This window comes from Rhinatrema bivittatum, unplaced genomic scaffold (assembly GCF_901001135.1).
Source record: "Rhinatrema bivittatum unplaced genomic scaffold, aRhiBiv1.1, whole genome shotgun sequence".
In the NCBI taxonomy this organism is placed as follows: domain Eukaryota; kingdom Metazoa; phylum Chordata; class Amphibia; order Gymnophiona; family Rhinatrematidae; genus Rhinatrema; species Rhinatrema bivittatum.
In genome coordinates, this window is record NW_021820761.1 from 2679 (window position 1) to 22105 (window position 19427).

General features: G+C 46.4%; 1 protein-coding gene across 1 annotated transcript in view; it reads left to right on the plus strand.

Moving 5' to 3' along the window:
* Positions 1 to 217: 217 nt before the first annotated feature.
* LOC115082090 (myosin-10-like) overlaps positions 218 to 19427 on the plus strand; it is a gene marked incomplete at its 5' end in the record, with an annotated part of 159599 nt that continues 140389 nt past the window's right edge. Inside the window, 10 exon segments of the mRNA XM_029586357.1 lie at positions 218 to 259; positions 261 to 309; positions 312 to 339; positions 999 to 1024; positions 1027 to 1067; positions 1378 to 1392; positions 1394 to 1423; positions 1425 to 1540; positions 2098 to 2206; positions 7615 to 7746. Of these exon segments, the coding sequence (XP_029442217.1) occupies positions 218 to 259; positions 261 to 309; positions 312 to 339; positions 999 to 1024; positions 1027 to 1067; positions 1378 to 1392; positions 1394 to 1423; positions 1425 to 1540; positions 2098 to 2206; positions 7615 to 7746 (588 nt within the window).

Here is a 19427-nt window from a genome sequence, read left to right on the forward strand (position 1 = left end):
ATGACAGCAGGAAGAGGGTGTGTAATTCTGAATATCTGTCCTAAACATAGAAAAAGCTGATCAAAGTAGCTACCTTTTTATGGTAGGTTATAGATAGATTTGAATGGTGCTGAAAGTGTTTTCCTCTTTAGCTCAGTATCCAGGTATTGAATGATTCAGTGTGTTCTCTTCAATAGAAAGAAAGCTAATGCTAAATATTTTTATCCTCATGTTTTAGGCTGGGAAACTGGATCCACACCTTGTTTTAGATCAACTGCGTCTGCAATGGTGTACTAGAAGGCATAAGAATCTGTCGTCAGGGATTTCCAAACGGATTGTTTTCCAAGAATTCAGACAAAGGTGCTGAATGTGTTGGGTAGAAGGGGAGGAACTTATTCATATGAAATATGGTTTAAAAAGCTGTACTAAATTTAAGTAGTATTTCTTCTGAATTTTTCTTGGTGATAGTGTGAGATCTGTACATCTATTTCCTAATTTTTCCCTACTTTTCTTAATGCATTCATTGTTAATCACACCAGAAATCTTTTGTTACTTCCTGTAGCCTTCTCATTATTAATTTAATTTTCTTTTTGGCATGTTTTATTGAGCTGCTCTGGTTGAGGCTTATGCACCAGAAATTTAATTTTTGTCCCCGTCTGATCATTATCCCCAAAATAAGTCCCTACCATATTTGAATCAGAAATAATGGACGTTGATATCCTTCTTCTTATTGATTTTGTTATTTTTTCATGAGGTAATTTGTTTAAAGCTAGCAGCCTCACAATTTTATTTTGTCATTTGCAAAATTTGCCTCATGATATATCCACTTTGTGCAAATTTTAACTTGTGCACTTGTTTTGGATGTTAAGAAAACCTTACCTCATGTCATGCTAAGATTGGTGTTGCCTTTCCTTGTATTTCTGAAAGTTTTACAACAGAAGAATAAACTGCTGAGCTCTTTGGTATAGACCTTAGAGTAAAACAAGTATAAATAAATATATTCTGTGGCTGTTTTATAGGTATGAGATCCTCACTCCAACTGCTATTCTAAAGGCTTTATGGATGGCAAACAGGCTTGTGAACGAATGGTGAGCAGTTATTTATTGCAATTCTTTTCCTTGTACTCTCCCAGGATTGGGACGGATTACAGATTAAAACAGCCATAAAACAATCAATTGATACATTCATCATACAAAATATAAAGGCCAAAACCAAAAGAAACCACATAACTTAAAAACAAAAACCACCATACTGGTGGTCTAAGTGAAAGCTTGCTGGAAGAGATGTCTTCAGTTCTTACATTTTAGAGATGTTGCCTGCATTTTAGCAGTTTTAAATGTATGTCTGCGATGTTGCATAGGGTGAATCTTTTGTTTCCTCTTCCCCTTCTCTCCCCAGATCCGAGCTTTAGAAACTGGACCCAAACTTGTACAGAATTGGGCAGGAGTAAGATCTTTTTCAGAGCTGGAGTCCTGGCACACTTGGAAGAAGAACGGGACCTCAAGATCACAGACATCATCATCTTCTTCCAAGGCTGTCTGCAGAGGATATCTAGCCAGAAGTATGTAGCACAGAGGGATTCCCCTGGGCAGGAAAAGAGACTCTGACATTACTCATTAGGTCATACTGTGGTTATTGTTCATGTCCAGTAGCCGTATTATCTTGAACATGTCTAGATTGAATTGAATCTTTCACTCTCAATTCCTAAGTAAGTTAGGAATTGAGAGGCTAGGCAGATTAGATGTGCCAGTTCTCTTTCTGCCATCTGTTAATTATCAGACTGTACTATTATTAATTTACTCTTACCCTGTCAGTTGTCATGTGTTGTGGCACCCTATGGTATGCCATGCAGTAACACAGCTTTACTCAATTGAGTAACTGTTGGGCTGATGTTATACTGTTGTTTCCCTTGACTTTTAAATTATATTGTCATTACTTTAACTGTTATATATTCTTTAGTAAATCATACAGTGATTTCCGATGAGCAATTTTACTTGGCAGTTGAATAATCCAGTGTGTAATTTTGTGAGCACTGGAGACATTCAACCAACACATCCTTTAATTGTTCTCTTATCGCCACTAAATGCAGTGCATGCATTCTGCCTCTCTTGTCCACAGGGCTTTTGCTAAGAAACAGCAACAGCTGAGTGCTTTGAAAGTGCTACAGAGGAACTGTGCAGCTTATCTCAAGCTACGTCACTGGCAATGGTGGAGACTTTTCACAAAGGTTGGATACCTCTCTTGTGTCTTAATTTGCAGATGATGGCAGTTAGAATTTAGTATTGACATAATGATCAAACAGGATGAATCTTTGAGGAAGTGACTTTCCAAGAAATTTTTGAATATTTTTTTAATGCAATCCTGGGTTCAATAGTATATGAATAAGATGGACATGGAATCATTAGGATTTCCCTCTTTTTTTTTTTATTTCTATTTCATTGTGAGGAGAAGACATATTTATTTTCTGGAAACTTCTAATTAGTTATTTACATTATTACGAATCTAAATCAGCGCACTGGGTTCTAACCCTTATCAGAATCTCAGGCAGATGTTACACTGATATATACAAAGTGTAAATACAACACAATTTTAAGGAACTACATTTTTAAAAATAGAATGTTATACATATTAAGTTTATGTACCAATACATTATGCAAGCACAAGATGTATTTATACTGGACTTGAAAAACTCTTAGACACAAAATTTGGTGCCAACTTGGGAAGAACTACTACCGGGCCCAAGGAGAGCTGTACTGGCAAATAGGAGGCAAGAAGCTGGGGAGGAAGATGAGAGCAGAGTTAAAACTGCAGATAAGTGCAGGAAATATTTTAAATAAAAAGTATTGAGATGGGGCCATGGGAGGAAGCAAAATAAGTACAAACCATCACTAATTTTTTTTAAATTAACAAACTTAAGGGGCAATAGGAACCACTAAAAGTAAAAATGGAGAAAAAAAAACAAAGTAAAATAAAAATATGGAGGAAAATGTTCTAGCTGCTAGCAATTTCTGGGCTGGTACCCACATTTTCTAACTGTTTCATGCATCTACATATGATATAGTTTATCTGGATTTGGTGGAAGCTTTTCCAGTACCACATGAGATTGATTTTTGAGTTTCAAATGAGAAAAAATGGGGGCTAAAGAATTGGGGTACATCAGTAACCAACTGGGAATGGGTGCACAGTGCAAAGCAGGAGCTAAACAGACACATTTATTTTATTTTTATTCTGCTTTTCAGCACTTCAAAGCGGATTACATTTAGGTACTGTAGTTATCTCTGTCCCCAGAGGGCTCACAGTTTCTTTCACTTACTTCCCTCACAGAGGGAAGTAAGTGAAAGAAAAGATGCCATTCCTTTACTGTAATAGGGCAGTTTTCAGCCCACATTTGGAATAAATATGGGGTTCAGTTTTGAGCATCCTTCCTTCCTTGAATATTTGAATTTGTTCTTTAGAAGTTTAATGGGATGGAATTTCAGGTCTAGATATAGCTTAATTTTGCGGGTTCTCTGTGGAGTGCCTTTTGAGCCTTTAAGACAAGTTTCTTTGAAGGACTTGACATTAAAGACAGTTTTTCTGGTTGTCATCTGTTCAGTCAGGTGGGATTACCAAGCTTCAAGGTGCTGTCTTTTCGGGATCCTTTTTTACGTATTGTGGATGACAGGGTGACGTTGCATACAGTTCGCTCCTTTTTGCTGAAAGTTTTGTCTTCTTTCCATATGAATCAGACAGTTGAGCTTCCGGCATTTCCGGAGTGGTCTAGAGTCTCCGCAGGATAGAGATGTGTGGATGTGTGTCACTCTGTTGCATTATTTGAAGGTCACTAATGGTTTTTGGTGGTCGGATCATCTTTGTGTTTGGAGCAAAAAAAAACAAGAGAGCTTCTAAGGCTACGATATCTAGATGGCTGACGGAGACCATTTGGTCGGCCTATATTTGTAAGAGTCGTGAAATTCCAATGGGCCTCAAGGCACATTCGACTAGAACGCAGGCAGCTTCTTGCGCAGGGTGTCAGTTGGTGACTTCCAAAAGATATGTAGGGCCACAGTGTGGTCCTCACTTCATACTTTCACCAAACGTTACCGGTTGGATGGTCGGGCGCAGGAGGATGCAACCTCCTGTGAAAGTGCGTTAAGAGCAGGTCTTTTGGGTTCCTGTCCAGTGTTAGGGATGCATGGGAACATCCCACTTGTCTAGACTGATCTAAGTAGGAAAATTGGCTCTTCCCTGCTAATTTGTCTTCCTGTAATACCACAGATCAGTCCAGAAACTAGTCCCATTTGCTGCAGAAATTTTCAAAGTCCTCCAACTTTCATCGCAATGTTTTCATCGCAGATTTGGGGGGAGGGGGCCACAAATATTGTCCATACCACATGAAATTCATCCTCCGTGTCAAGATCCTTTGTTTCATGCTTGTTGCATGTTTCGCAACAGTCCATGCTCGTGGACCAACTTCTTGTAAACCTCAAATTTTGTATTCAATGCATTATCCATCACCGCGGTTACCCCTTCAACCAGTGTTGCTCTTTCTCCTAGGACAAGCAGAATAGTAGTCCTCACACATGGGTGACATCAGATAGAACCTGGCACGGAATTTTAATCTCAAAGATTCTAGAGCTTTCAGCATGCCCTACTGAGCATGCTCACGATGTGATGTGGCGCACTCAATGACGTGCCTTTGATGCACTTGATGGCATGGTGCCTTCTGTGCACGCGATACCTCGGCATAGTGCCCTTGGTGCACTTGCCACAGTGGCTTCAGTGCACTTGATGCCTCTGTGCCCTCGTTCCCTTGGCACAGTGCACTTTGTGCCCTCTGTGCACTCAATATCACAGTGCCTTTGCAGTCTAGGTCACAATGCCTTCATGGCACTTGACTCCTCAGTAGGGTGCCATCGGGCACTTGCCACGCTCGGTGCATTCAATGCCTCTGTGCCCTTGGTGCATTCAATGCCTCTGTGCCTTTGAGGCACTCAAGGTCACGGTGCCTTCGGGGCACTCTACCCCTCAGCAAGTGCCCTCGGGCACTTGCCACGGTAGTACCCTCCGTGCACTTGATACTGCGGTGCCCTCGCGGCTCTTGTTGTTGTACCCTCGCTGCACTCAGTGCTGTGGTGGCTGCGTTATCATTGTTGCCGCTGTGCTGGCGGTGCTCTTGATGCCCCTGGGGCCCTTGATCCATCAAGATGTATGCATGGCCACCCTAGGGACTGGGGCGGTCGAAGTGGTGGCAAACCCTCGATGCTGTCGACCCCACTTCGTCAAGGTGAGCAACCTCTGTACCAGCATGACCTCAATGCCATCACAATGTGGTGCTGCCTCAGTAAATATTGACTCTCTCAAGGCCATCAAGGTGTGGGGCCACCAGAGAGGCCTTCGGACCACTGATGCCTCTCATTACCGCCTCGACTGTCTAGCCCCACCAACCAGGCACTGGATTCGCCATTGAGCGCTCTTGTTGCCACTGTGGGACTCTTTGAAGCTCCTGCATGATCCTGCAGCCCTCAGGGGGGCAGTGGTTCTTAGCCTTTTCTGGATTAAGCACAGGGGCTGCCATATTCTCGAGGCCCTCTGATGCACTGGTGCATCTGTATGCAGAGGCACTGGGAAGCACAGAACTGCCCCTTCAGCTAACGATCCCAGGGTTGGGGGTCCTGCCAAGATGCACACACCATCAATATTAATGTGTGCTAGTGAGGCTGTCAGCCGTAATGCTTGTGAGGCCATCGAGCTAACAGCATCGACACCACTGGACGCATCGGTGAGCCAAGGGAAATTGCTGTTGGCACTAGCGGACATTGGTTCCTTTTGATATCAATGAACTGTCAGTGGGGGCTGTCTGTGGTGGGTTGGTCGCATTGGCATCTCAGCGATCAGTCGTTGTGCCTCAACTCTCCTTTGGGGGGGGGGGGGGTTGCTAGGCCCCAATCCTGCTGCTTCCCTCTCCCCTCTGGAAGGGAAGACTCAACTGGGTTCCAGGGCAATCCTTTTGGGTTCCCTCGACGCCTGACTATGCACCCCTTTGAGGGGATGTCCCTTGTTTTCTGTTCCCAGACAAGGTATGGCACTGCTCTGACTGGCACCAGCTCTGAGAATAATTGAGAATAGCTCTGAGATGCAGCAGGTCTATCCATGAGGGAGCCTGTCCAATTTTGCTCCCTGGTGACCTTACAGGTTTCCCCCCTGTTCAGGAGTCATTTTGGAATCTACTTGACTTGATGAGGGTCCTTCTTAAGGATCGTTATCAGTCATTCTTGCCTGCAGAACCCTCCTCTGTGAGGAGAATTTCAGTCTGTCAGCTGGGTGATTGTGCCTTTCACCCTTATTGCTATGTCCATGGCTGAGGGAGTTGGGGGCCGAGTACCCCGCAATAAAGGCACTACCCTCTGCTAACAGTAGGGCCCATTCTTTGGTTCAGGCTGTCTTCCCGTGTTACCAACAGCACCACAGTTACTATTGTGCGGTTTGGTGCCTGTTGCGCATGGTTATGCTCAGGAGCAGCCTGTAGCTTGGTATTCACCCAACTGAGGACTACCATCCTGCTTGTCCTAGGAGAAAGCGCAGTTGCTTACTTACAACAAGTGTTCTAGGACAAGCAGGATGTTAGTCCTCAGGAAACTCATCTGCCGCCCCGCAGAGTTGGGTTGTCCTGCATTTTGTTTTATTTTTTCATTCGTAGTTTTTCTCTGTTACGAGACTGAAGGGGGACATTGTGTGGATGCGCAGATAGTGGCATGCTGGGCATGCTCAGTATGCCGATCAAAGCTTCTAGAAACTTTGACGAAAGTTTTCCTTGCCGGGCTCCATCTGATAATGTCACTCATCTGTGAGGACTAATATCCTAGGAGAACACCTGTTACAGGTAAGCAACTGCGTTTTCTCTCAGCCCAGAAATCTTGTTCTACATAATATATAGTACATGGGAGATCTGCAACCTTCACAAAGCAGAGTTCACAAATCTCAATCAGGCTAATAGTGTATGCAAACCTGTCTCATACATATTCATTACAGATATCCTGAAAACATGACTGGCTAGGCGTGGCTCCGGGAAAGGGTTGTGAAACTGAATTTGGTAGACAGCACTTTTCTTTTCTTTTTTTTTTTAATTTAATAGTCCTCCTTTAACTTGAAAGATAGCAGTCAGCTAGCCACGATCCCCCAGTGCATTGCCAATTTTTCTTGGTAACTGTAAGGATAGCTGCTATTGCCAAATGAGATAAAAGTTGGAGTGAACCTCAGAGCAGCAGAAATCTGATTCTACTCACTTCCTCATTTGATCCCCTCTAATTTGTTTTATTATGGATGTAAATTAATTGTTACCATCTTAGTTGTTCCTTCTATGAATGGTTTATCAAATTCAATAAATAAGATAGCTTTTGGTACTAGAACTACTTACTGATAAGGCCACTGCAGGAACTTGGGGTGTCATGAAACACCTGATGTAAAAAAATCCCAAAAATGGGATTGGATGGTTAAATGTATGCTAAATAGTGGTATACTCCCATAGAGATGTTTTAATGTAGTCAATTTTTCTTTCTCACTCTTAATATAAATAGGTACACCATCAACCTCCCAATAACACAGGGTTCTTGATTATGCACGCACACATTAAATGTTCTAATTCTCTCCTAATAGGTAAAGCCTTTGCTACAAGTGACACGGCAAGAGGAAGAACTACAGGCCAAGGATGAAGAGCTGCTGAAAGTTAAGGAAAAACAGACCAAGGTGGAGGGGGAGCTTGTGGAAATGGAAAGAAAACATCAGCAGGTTGGTGCTTCATCAGAGACCTTTGAGTTGTAATATATTTGAATAAATAAAATTTTGTTTATTTTTCAGCTATGGATAAAACCAAGTTTTCATATAAGCTGGACAGGCCTTTTCTAGCCAGTAGCTTTTTTTTTTTCTTCTAAACACGGGTGTAAATATTAACAGATTGGCCAACATTTTGGTGTTTCTTGGAGTTCTAAGAATACAGAAGTGATTGCCAGCAGTTTTTTAAAAATTAATCATTAGCTGTTTTGTGGGGAAGGGATTTAGGAATATTAGTAACTGAAAAAAGTTAGTTTTTGCATTTTCTTTAATCTATAGGTATTTCATGATAGCTAATCTAAGAGAAATTCAATTTAAAATTATTCATAGAAACTATATTACTAGAGCAATGGGTATTCAAATGAAATTGTGGAATAATAATTTGTTTAGAATGTAAAATACAAAGTGGTACTTTTTATCATATGTTAATGGGATGGCCTAAATTACAAATTTACTGGTATAAAGAACAATGTTTATTAGAAAATTTTAAATACTAGCATAGAATGGTCAGATAAATTATTATATTTATATGAAAAGAAGAGTACATTGTCCAGCGGAGAAAGAAAATGTTTGTGTATCGCTTTTATTAGCTAAAAAATATATATTATTGTCATAGAAGGAAGAAGAAGCTCCATTAAATGAAACATGGAGCAGATTAATGCACCAAACAGCATTTTATGAGATTCCAAGAAGTAAAGATATTCAAAATCCTTGACAAAAAAACTAAAAAAGATATTTCCAATTGTGGAAGGATATGGCACTATATATTACTTGAATATATTTAAAGGAGAATAATTTGAATAGCAAAAATGTACTCATTACTTGTTTAAAACCAACTCTTTATTATAAATATAGAGAAAAGTAGTTGGGATTAGTAGTTGGGGAATTAAGTAAAAATTATAGATATGATTTAAAATATAATATAAATATCAATATTTTTATTGTAGTTTTTAACTGTAAATTTGTTTTCATTTAATTTGTATGTTATGAAAACCTCAATAAAGCAAAAATAAAAAATTGTATTTTTAGGTGAGTATGGGCCACTATTGTTACTTAACGTTGGTGCTGAAGAGTTTGAGCTTTGTCAGGTTTGAGCCTTGTACCTGATTCTGGCTTGACCTGCTGGCCTTCTAGACAAGCCAAGAGAACTGAAGGAGGGTTATTCATCCCCTATCTAATTGAATTTGGAGCTTTGGGCCTGGGCCCTGCCAGTTACCTAGGTATAGCAGCAGCTTACAGCTTTTTTGACCATTTTGTGCTGGACTACTAGTATTAAGAGAAGCAGAACTGGCAGTTACAGCCTCCTATATCCCATTCTGCCAGCAGGAAGAGTGGCTATTGTGGCTAGCTGAGTCCATCTTGCTGGGCCACAGAAATGAAGAGGAGTGGCTGTATTCAACAGCATATCCTTCCGCATCCACTGATTTCAGGAGCTTAGAGACTGGTGTGGCAGGAGGAGAGGGAAGGGAAGACTTAATGGAGAAGGGAGTATGAGGAGGGAGAAAAGATAAGTAAATAAGAGGCTGCAGTGTAAAGGAGTGGTAGAGTTGAGAAAGCAGTTGGAGTTGTTGGGGAGAAGAAAGGGAGGCAATGGGAGGAGCAGCCACAAGTGGAAGAAAGAGGAGATAAAAATGAATCTGAAGAAATAAGGAAGACAGGAAAATGAGAAAGCAGAAGAATGATACAACTCTGATAGAGAGAACCAAAAATAGTACAAAAAGCAGAGACAGGTAAATCAACTAGAGAGGTTGAAAAGAATTTCATTTTTCACACACATTCCCAGTTTTCTTTTCCCTGTACTAATTAATTTAAATGTACACATGCTTGGTTCTTGGAGCCAAGCCAGACTTTTGCCTGATTCTGGCTCTGCTTGCCTGTCATTTATATTTTTTTTACTCCCCTTTTAGCTGTTAGGACTGAGGTAGAACAGAACACTAAATAGCTCTGGTCTAGCAGTACATAGTGTGGCTGAGGAAACAGGCAGGAAGCGCTTCTCTCCTGCCTCCTTCCACAGCTGTTGGTGAGAGGGGTCTACCAGTAGGCCACCTATGGAGACAGAGAAGTGCTTTCTCCTAGGACAAGCAGGATGGTAGTCCTCACATGTGGGTGACATCATCTGATGGAGCCTGGAATGGATAACTTATGTCAAAGTTTCTAGAAACTTTGGCACACTGAGCATGCCCCACATGCCACTATCCACGTGTTCACGGGGGGGGGGGGGGGAGGAGTGTCTCTTCAGTCCTTTCTTTTCTGCAGAGCTGTTGTCTCGCGGAGGTAGAACTCATGCTCTTTTTCTCTCTGGAAATTTCTTAAGTGATTTTTTTGCTTTTTTTCTTCCTGTGCTGGTTGTCTCCTCTGGTTCCCACTTCTTTCTTGGTCAGTGAGTATTTTTTCACGCTGCTCCCGTACCCACCAGTCTTACTTTTGCGGTCCCTGGTGAGCCTCATGGTGGCCTCAGGCTTCCATCAGTGCCCTTGGACTATGTCTCTGACAGATCCACATGAAGTGTGCATCCTCCTCCTAGGGCATCGCATGATGTTCGGGGCTGCGAATTTCGTGCTCAAATGACCCGAAAAGACCGTTGGGCCAAGTTCAAGATGTAGAAGTTTTTTGCTTTGGGGGAAAAACCAAACCCTTCACTTCGGCATCGATGTCATCCTTGCCTAAGGACCGAGGGGAACAATTCGTCCTCAGTCCCTCGATGACCACTCCTCCCCCAAGGCTTATGGGGGAAACAGGCTCCAGGGATCACCCAGTCTCAGTCTCCTACAAGTTGTAGACTTCAGGATTGTCTTCCTCATCCTCAGCACCAGGGAAGGACTGGGCGGAGCACTGTGGGAGGTCTTGGAAGCATGTGGGGCTGGGCTTGGGCTGGCTACGGCACTTGTCGTCTTGCCCCGGAAGCAGCCACGGTGAGAGGAGGCACCATCCTCCCTAGATGCCAGTGGCCCGAGGCCATCCACACCAGTTCCAGTGCCGGACGTCGATCCTCCTCAGGTCTCTGAGGAGGAGTTAGACTCTTCCCTCCCTCTCAGCCTGCCCTTTCATCGGAGGCTTTGAGGCAGAGTTGGAATGTTGGGTGCTTTGCATGACAGGGAACCGGTGCTCCAGCAACCTGGGCCGGCATCGTCACCAATGTCATTGAGGCTGGTGCCTGTGCCGATGCCGCAGGGCTGGAGCCGTTGTTGAACCAGCTTGATGTCATCCTCTATGTCCTCCCGACCCAGTTACTACCGGCGCCCCACAATTCCTTGGTGAGCCGTTGGGCACCGAAACGCAAGGCGTCCAAGCTTGTCCTCATAAGGAATTCCTCAGAGGAAAAAAGTCTGATGCCCTCCACTCTATGTAATCCCCTTGTCACCCGTCCGGCACTGTCAGGACCAGGGCTTGGGCCTTCGAGTCCCTCAGAACCCCTGCCTAGAGATGTGCCCAGTGCTACTCGGCCCCCTCTCTCTGGGCAGCCGAGATGAGTCTGAGGGCCCATATGACCCCTGAGGGAAGAATACTTCTGATACATCTGATGATCTTCCATCAGATTCTTCCCCCTTGGAGGAGCGCTGCCATTCTCCACCTTAGGATATACCTTCGCGGGGTTCGTCTGGGCAATGGTTGAAGCCATTCCCTTTCAACTTAAGATGGAGGAAGGTGCCCCCATGGGCAAGCAGGTTGGTAGTCCTCACATATAGGTGACATCATCAGGATGGAGCCCAATCACGGAACACTTTTGTCAAAGTTTCTAGAACTTTGACTGGCACCTATTGGGCATGCCCAGCATGGCACTAACCCTGCATCCAATAAGGGTCCCCCTTCAGTCTCTTTTCCGCGCAGCAGTAGCCATGCGGGTTAAGGTGCTCTCTAGAGATTCCTGAAGGAATTTTCCTCACGGAACTTATTTCTAAAATTTCAAAATATTGTACCCCATGGGGGTCCCCCTATCTATTCCGTAGTCCGCAGTCGCAAGGTAAGGCTTTGCTCTCATTTGCGGTCTATTCCTGTCTATTTTTCCCTTCGGGGGCCTATCAGCCATCAACTGCACCGCAGCTAAAGTTTTGTCGAAGCCATGGCATCGTGTTTTCATCGGTGCCCCAATTGTCCTTGGACATTGTCAATCACAGACCCGCATAGGGTCTGTGTGGTGTTTGGGGTCGGACCACGATGTCTCAACTTGCATCAAATGTGCCCAAATGACACCGAAGGGTCGTAAGGCCCGCTCAGAGAAGATGGAGTTTCTTTTTCAGGCAAAACCACAGACTCCACCGAACGCTTCGACATTGTCTGAGCCAATGCTGTCCACCAGGCACCAACTACTCCGAAGGCATAGACTTTTTTCTTTTCGGCTCCAGAGAAGGACCGAGGAGAACATCGTGAAAAGTGTTGACACCATCAGAAGGCTCAGTCCGCTGATCCAGGCAAGCCCTCTGCATTGGATCAACAGAGCCACCGACAAAGAAATCCTGTCCAGAGAAGGCCCCGTCTTCCTCTGCAACTGGGTCACCAAGGTGTTCCCCCACCTTCATTGGTGCAGGGATCTGCGACTCCACTTTCACCGGTGGACCCTCTGGCTATGCCAGTGCTGCCTCCTACTCCAGAGCTGGGGTTCCATGCTACAGGCTTCCGTGAGGAATTGGATCGGATGATCCAAGATACCATCGGAAAGGCACTGCAGGGTTTCCAGCCTCCGTTGACGCCGGCACCGATGCCAGTTCCAGTCGCCGACCCAATTCCCACGGTGCTCGCACCGCTACTCGGCAGGCTGGATGCGTTGATCGGTGCCCTTCCACAGGTGGAACCGATGATACCGATATGTCCAACGCCTTCCACCCCGATTCCTTTGTCATCGGACGATGAGGAAGCACCAAGGCCGGAACCTATGCCTGGATCGTCTGGGATCTTGCCACTGACTCGCCCATTGATGTCATCGATACCCTCAATACCGCATTGTCCTCAATCGGTGCCTCCATCTATGCCGTTGGTGCCACTGTCTGTGCTGTCAGTGCCTAGACCTGATCCTTCAGGAATAGCACCATTACTTCCCTCTGGAGATCCTATGGGAGCATGTGATCAGCCTTACGATCCTTGGACCGATGATTCTTCCCAGGATTCTGATAATCTACCTTCAGAGCCATCTCCCCCCTGAGGAGAGAAGACGTTCTCCTCCCGAGGACCTGTCTTTTATTAATTTTATAAAGGAAATATCTGAAGCTATACCATTCCAACTCCAGACACAAGATCCTGGAAGTGCTCCAATTCGTAGATGCACCCAAGGAAATCATGTCCATATCCATTTATGAAGTCCTCCTGGACTTGAAGAGGAATTGGGAGCATCCAGGATCTGTACCACCAGTGAATCGAAAAACAGATGCCACCTACCTGGTATAGACTGCCCTGTTTTCCAAAAATCACAGCTGGATCACCATTCTGTGATTGTAGAATCAGCCCAGAAAAAGGCACGACGTTCTAAGCCTCATTCTTCCATACCTCCAGGGAAAGAACAGAGGTCCCTGGATGCATTTGGCCATCGTGCGTGGCTAAATGCTTATTTCTCGCATTGCCTCCTCCCAGTTATACATGACTCAGTATAACAGAGACCTATTTAAAAAGATCCAGGAATTTTCTGAGTCTTTACCTGACCAGCTTCACGATCAACTCAATACCCTGGCTCAGAAGGGTCTAGATGCTGGCAAGCATGGGGTCTGCGCTGCCTATGACATTTTCGGCACTGCTTCTAGGGTGTCTGCAGCGGGGATTAGTGCACGAAGATGGGCCTGGCTGAAATCCTCTGACTTAAGATAAGTGGTACAGGACCGGTTGGCTGACCTCCCGGCGCTGGAGATAATCTCTTCGGGGACAAAATCCAGAAGACTGTAGCACAGCTCAAAGACCACCACGAGACGCTACGCCAGCTTTCATCGGTGCCTTCTGATTTTCCATCCACTTCTAAAAGGACATTCCGAAGAGACTCTAAGCGGCTGTCCTTCAAGCCACAGAGATATTATCCTCCTGCTACTCGAGGTCACCCCTCCAGACCTTACCAAAAAGGTCAGGCCAGACAATCCAGGCCTCAGAAAACTGTTAGCTCCTCCACCGGGCCCAGCTGCTGGATTTTGACTTCTCGCTGGAGAGTATAAGCCAACCTCCTCTGCCGTCCATACCTGTCGGCGGTCGGTTGTGCCACTTCACCAACCTGTGGCACACGATCACTTCAGATCACTGGGTACTTGCTGTACTGACTCAAGGTTACCACCTCAACTTCCTGTCTGTACCAGTAGACTCCTCACCTCGGCTGACGTGGAGATCATCCGACCACTCCTCTATTCTGGAGGAGGAGGTTTCAACCCTCCTGATATCCCGAGCAATAGAACCGGTGCACCTCTCCCAGCAGGGTCAGGGATTTTATTCTCTGTATTTCCTCATTCCAAAAAAGTCAGGAGGCATTCGTCCAATCCTGGACCTCTGTGCCTTAAACAAGTATCTACAGAAGGAAAAGTTCAGGATGGTAACCTTGGGCACTCTACTTCCTCTTCTGCAAAGAAGAGATTGGCTTTGCTCTCTGGATCTTCAGGACGCCTACACACACACCTCGATCACTCCATCTCACCGCAAATTCTTTCGATTCCTAGTCTGCCCGGGCACTTCCAGTACCGGGTACTGCCCTTCGGCTTAGCATCCACACTTCGAATCTTTACCAAGTGCCTTGTAGTGGTCGCGGCCTACCTGAGGTGTCAGGGGGTCCATGTCTACCCTTACCTCGACGATTGGCTGATAAGGACTCCAACTCAAAAGGACGCACTAGCCTCCTTACGTCTAACTCTCCATACATTGCTCTCGGGTTTCTGATCAACTATCCCAAGTCCAGCCTAGTTCCATCTCAAACCCTATCCTTCATAGTAGCCGACCTGGATACCGTGCAGGCGAAAGCAGTCCTCCCTCAGGATCGAGCTCGTACTCTCATGTCCCTAGTGCAATGCCTCCAGGATCGAGATTACAAGATAGCTTGTCATTTCCTCATTTTGCTGGGACACATGGCATCCTCTGTACATGTTACTCCAATAGCACGCCTTGCCATGAGTCATGCAATGGACTGAAGTCCCAGTGGGTTCGGGCTTATCATTCAATGTCCTGCATTGTCCATGTTACCAAGCAGCTCCGCATGTCTCTGGCCTGGTGGATGTGGCTCTCCAATCTTCTTCAAGGCCTTCCCTTTCAAATTCCAGAGCCTCAAATTATCCTGACAACGGATGCCTCCAAACTAGGTTGGGGTGCTCATGTCGACGGCCTCCAGACTCAGGGAACCTGGTCTCCAGAGGAAGCCAAACATCAGATAAATTTCCTGGAGCTTCGGGCAATCAGATATGCCCTCAGTCTTTCAGGATTGCCTCTCAAACAAGGCCATTCTGATTCAGACCAACAATCAGGTGGCGATGTGGTACATCAACAAGCAAGGGAGAACGGGCTCCTACCTTCTGTGTTAGGAAGCTGCACAGATATGGGGGGGGGGAGGGGGCTCTTTCCCACTCGATGTACCTCCGCGCGACCTACTTGGGCGTGGACAATGATCTAGCAGACAAGTTGAGTCGATTCATCCGTACGAATGGTCTCTCAACCTTACGGTAGCGGACACCATCTTCCAACGTTGGGGTATCCACAAATAGTCCTCTTTGCATCCATCCACAACTGCAAAGTAGAGAACTTCTGCTCCCTCACTCGCAGCCGCCACTCACAGCCGAGGGACGCTTTTGCCCTCTCGTAGTCCACAGTCTCCTCTGCGCGTACCCTCCACTTCCACTCATATCAAAGACTCTCGTGAAGTTACGAAGGGACATGGGCTTAATGATTTTTATAGCCCCTTACTGGCCACGCCAAGTCTGGTTCCCAATCCTCCGGGAGCTATCAGTTCGTCAGTGCATCCCTCTAGGGGAGAATCCGCTTCTGATAACTCAGAACGACAGGTGCCTATGCCACACCAACCTCCAGGCCCTATCCCTGATGGCTTGGATGTTGAAAGGTTAATACTCCAACCCCTTAACCTTTCGGACCCAGTATCCCGAATCCTGGTAGCTTCACGAAAGTCTTCCACGAGTCGCTCTTATCGTTTTAAGTGGAAAAGGTTTACACTATGGTGCACGTCCATGTCCATAGACCCCTTCACTTGTTCCACTGCAAAGTTTCTGGACTATCTCTGGCATCTGACAGAATCAGGCCTGAAAACTTCCTCTATATGAGTGCATGTCAGTGCGGTAGCCGCTTTCCACAATGGAATAGGAGATGTCTCTATTTCGACACATCCCTTAGTCACACACTTCATGAGAGGTTTCTCCACCTGAAACTTCCATTGCGCCCTCCAGCCCCAGCTTGGAACCTTAGCGTGGTTTTAGGGCGGCTCATAAAACCTTCGTTTGAGCCTCTCCACTCCTGCGATCTCCGCTATCTCACCTGGAAAGTAATTTTTCTTCTCGCTATAACATCCGCTCGCAGTTAGTGAGTTACAGGCATTAGTCACTTACCCACCTTACAAAAAAACTTTACATGACAGAGTGGTCCTCCATATACACACTACCTTTTTACCAAAGGTGGTGTTGGAATTTCATCTTAATCAATCCATCATCTTACCTACTTTCTTTCCAAGGCCCCATTCAAACCCAGGAGAAAAGGCTCTATGTTTCCTGGACTGCAAACGTGCCCTAGCCTTTTATCTGGAGCGCGCATCAGCCCACAGGAAGTCCACTCAATTATTTGTTTCTTTCGATAACATCAAATTGGGAAATCCAGTGGGAAAACAGACCTTTTCTCCTGGTTGGCGGACTGTATCTCCTTTTGCTACCAGCAGGTAGGCATTTCGCTACAAGACCGTGTGAAAGCACACTCTGTTAGGGCCGTGGCAACCTCAGTGGCACACCTGTAAGGCTGCGACCTGGAGCTCTCTCCATACCTTCGCAGCCCATTATTGGTTGGATAAGGCTGGCCGGCAAGATACCGTTTTTGGCCAATCTATCCTACGAAACTTATTCTCAGCTTAACTACCCAACATCCTACCAGCGACCCGTTCAGGGTTTTCTGGATGCCCTCCTACCCAAATCCACCCCTGTTGCTGTGCCTGTTGCACATCTTTGGGTGCATTTGGTGCATTGCTTGTGCATTCTCAGCTTGCTACTCACCCATATGTGAGGACTACCATCCTGCTTGTCCTGTGAGAAAGCAGAGTTGCTTATCTGTAACAGGTGTTCTCACAGGCAGCGGGATGTTAGTCCTCACGAAACCCACCCGCTACCCTGCGGAGTTGGGTTCGCTTGTGATTTGTTTTATTTTTCGCACGTACTTCTTGCTATACACGAGACTGAAGGGGGACCCCTGCTGGATGCAGGGTTAGTGCCTTGCTGGGCATGCCCAGTAGGTGCCAGTCAAAGGTCTAGAAACTTTGACAAAAATGTTCTGTGATTGGGCTCCATCCTGATGATGTCACCCATATGTGAGGACTAAAATCCTGCTGTCCTGTGAGAACACCTGTTACAGGTAAGCAACTCTGCTTTCATGGATGCCCCGAAGGAGATTGTAGTGGTGCCTGTTCACGAGATCTTCAGGGAGCTGCTTCTTCAGTCTGGGAGCACCCCCTCTCTGTAGCCCCAGTGAACCGAAAGGCTAATGGGGTGTACCTTGTACAGAAGATCGTAGAGTTTGAGAAGAGCCAACTCCCCCCACCAATCGGTGGTAGTTGAATCGGCGCTAAAGAAAGCAGAGAGGTCAAAAACCCATGCCTCAGCTCCTCCTGGCAAGGACAACAGAGCTTGGGATGCTATGGGTAGGAGAGTGTTTCAGGGCTCCATGTTGTTGGCTCGTATCACCTCCTACCTTTTGTATATGACCCATATACATATATACATGTGATCTCTGGAAACAAGTCCAGGAAGTTGCAGATGGCCTAGTATAGCAGCCTCAGGACACCCTTACAGCACTTGTCCAGCAGGGCCTGGAATGTGGGAAGTATGAGGTAATTGCTACCTATGATGTATTTGAGATGGCCGGTTGAGTTGCAGCGGCCGGCATTTCGGCACGGCGTCTACCAGCTAGCTGACTTGCCTTGCAACGGCGATAACCTGTTTGGTGACAAGGTCAAGGAGGTGGTCACACGGCTGAAGGATCACCATGAGACCCTCCAGCATTTATCGGCCAGTCTTCAGCTTCACCGGTGTCTTCTAAGAGGTCCTCCCGGCCAGGGTCATGAAGACCCTTCTACAGACCAAAGAAGTACTACCCTCCTGCCCCTCGCGCTCAGCCACAGCAGACAGCGCCAGGAGCTGATCTCTGCAACAGCAGGGCCCTAGGCCTCAGCCAGCACCCCCAGGCTAGCCCCGCTACGGGGTTTTAGCTGGATGCGAGAGAGCATAAGCCAGTCGCGTCTTCCGGTACCGGAGGACCCACCAGTCGGGGGCAGGCTCTGTTTCTTTGCAGACCGGTGGCCGGCCGGATTAGTGGGTCTTGTCCATCATCTGTCACAGCTACAGGCTGAATCTCATAACTGTTCTGCCGGATTCACCCTCGTGCTCAAGGTCCCATCTCGCATCCAGAAGTGTGCTCAGAAGGGTGTTCTCAGCTCCTTTAAAGGCCAGGGCAGTGGAAACCTGTCCCTCAGGAGCAGCAGGGACTGGGGGTTTTACTCCCATTATTTTCTAATTCCAAAGAAAATGGGAGGCTTCCGTCCATCCTCGATCTGCGAGCCTTGAACAGATTTCTCAAGAGAAAGAGAGGTTCAAGATGGTATCCTTGGGCACCTTGATTCCTCTCTCACAAAGAGGAGACTGGCTTTGCTCTCTCAACTTCAAGAACGCATATACCCTCATTAAGATCCTCCCCTGTCATAGGATATATCTCTGCTTTGTGATGGGCTGTCAACATTTTCAGTACCACATGCTCCGTTCGGCCTGGCCTCCACACCCTGGGACTTCACAAAGTGTTTGGCCAAGGTGGGTGCCAATGTGCACCAGCTGGGAATCCAGGTCTTTCCATATCTGGACGCCAGGACAGGAGGACCATGATCCTCGCTGCCCCCCATTGGTTGAGAGAAGTCTGGTTCCTGCTACTGCGGGATCTCTCCCAGCGAGACCCAATCCGTCTGGGGACTACCCCAGACCACCTTACATAGGATCAGGGCAGATTACGCCACCCCAACTTCCTGGCCCTGACCCTGAGGGCCTGGATATTGAAAGGTTGATCCTGCAGCCTGTGAATTTCTGAAGACATGTCTCGGGTCCTGGTAGCCTTAAGAAAGCTGTCCACTAGAGGAAGTCTTATGCTTTGAAGTAGTGGAGGTTTACAATCTGGTGTGAGCAGAAGGGCCTCGATCCCTTCTCCTGAGTGACCCGGGAAGTCCTGGATTTACCTGCTGCACCTTTTGGAGACCGAGCTTAAAACCAACTCTGTTCGGGTGTATCTGAGTGCCATTGGTGCATACCACCAGGTGATGGATGGCTCACATATCTTGGTGCAGCCCCTTGTAGGGCATTTCATGTGTGACTTGCTTCAATTGTGGCCTCTACGCAGGCCCCCGCAGTGTCCTGGGACCTAAATGTGGTGCTGACCCAATTGATGAAACCGCTGTTTGAACCGCTGCACTCCTCTACTCTTAAGATTTGACGAAGGTCATA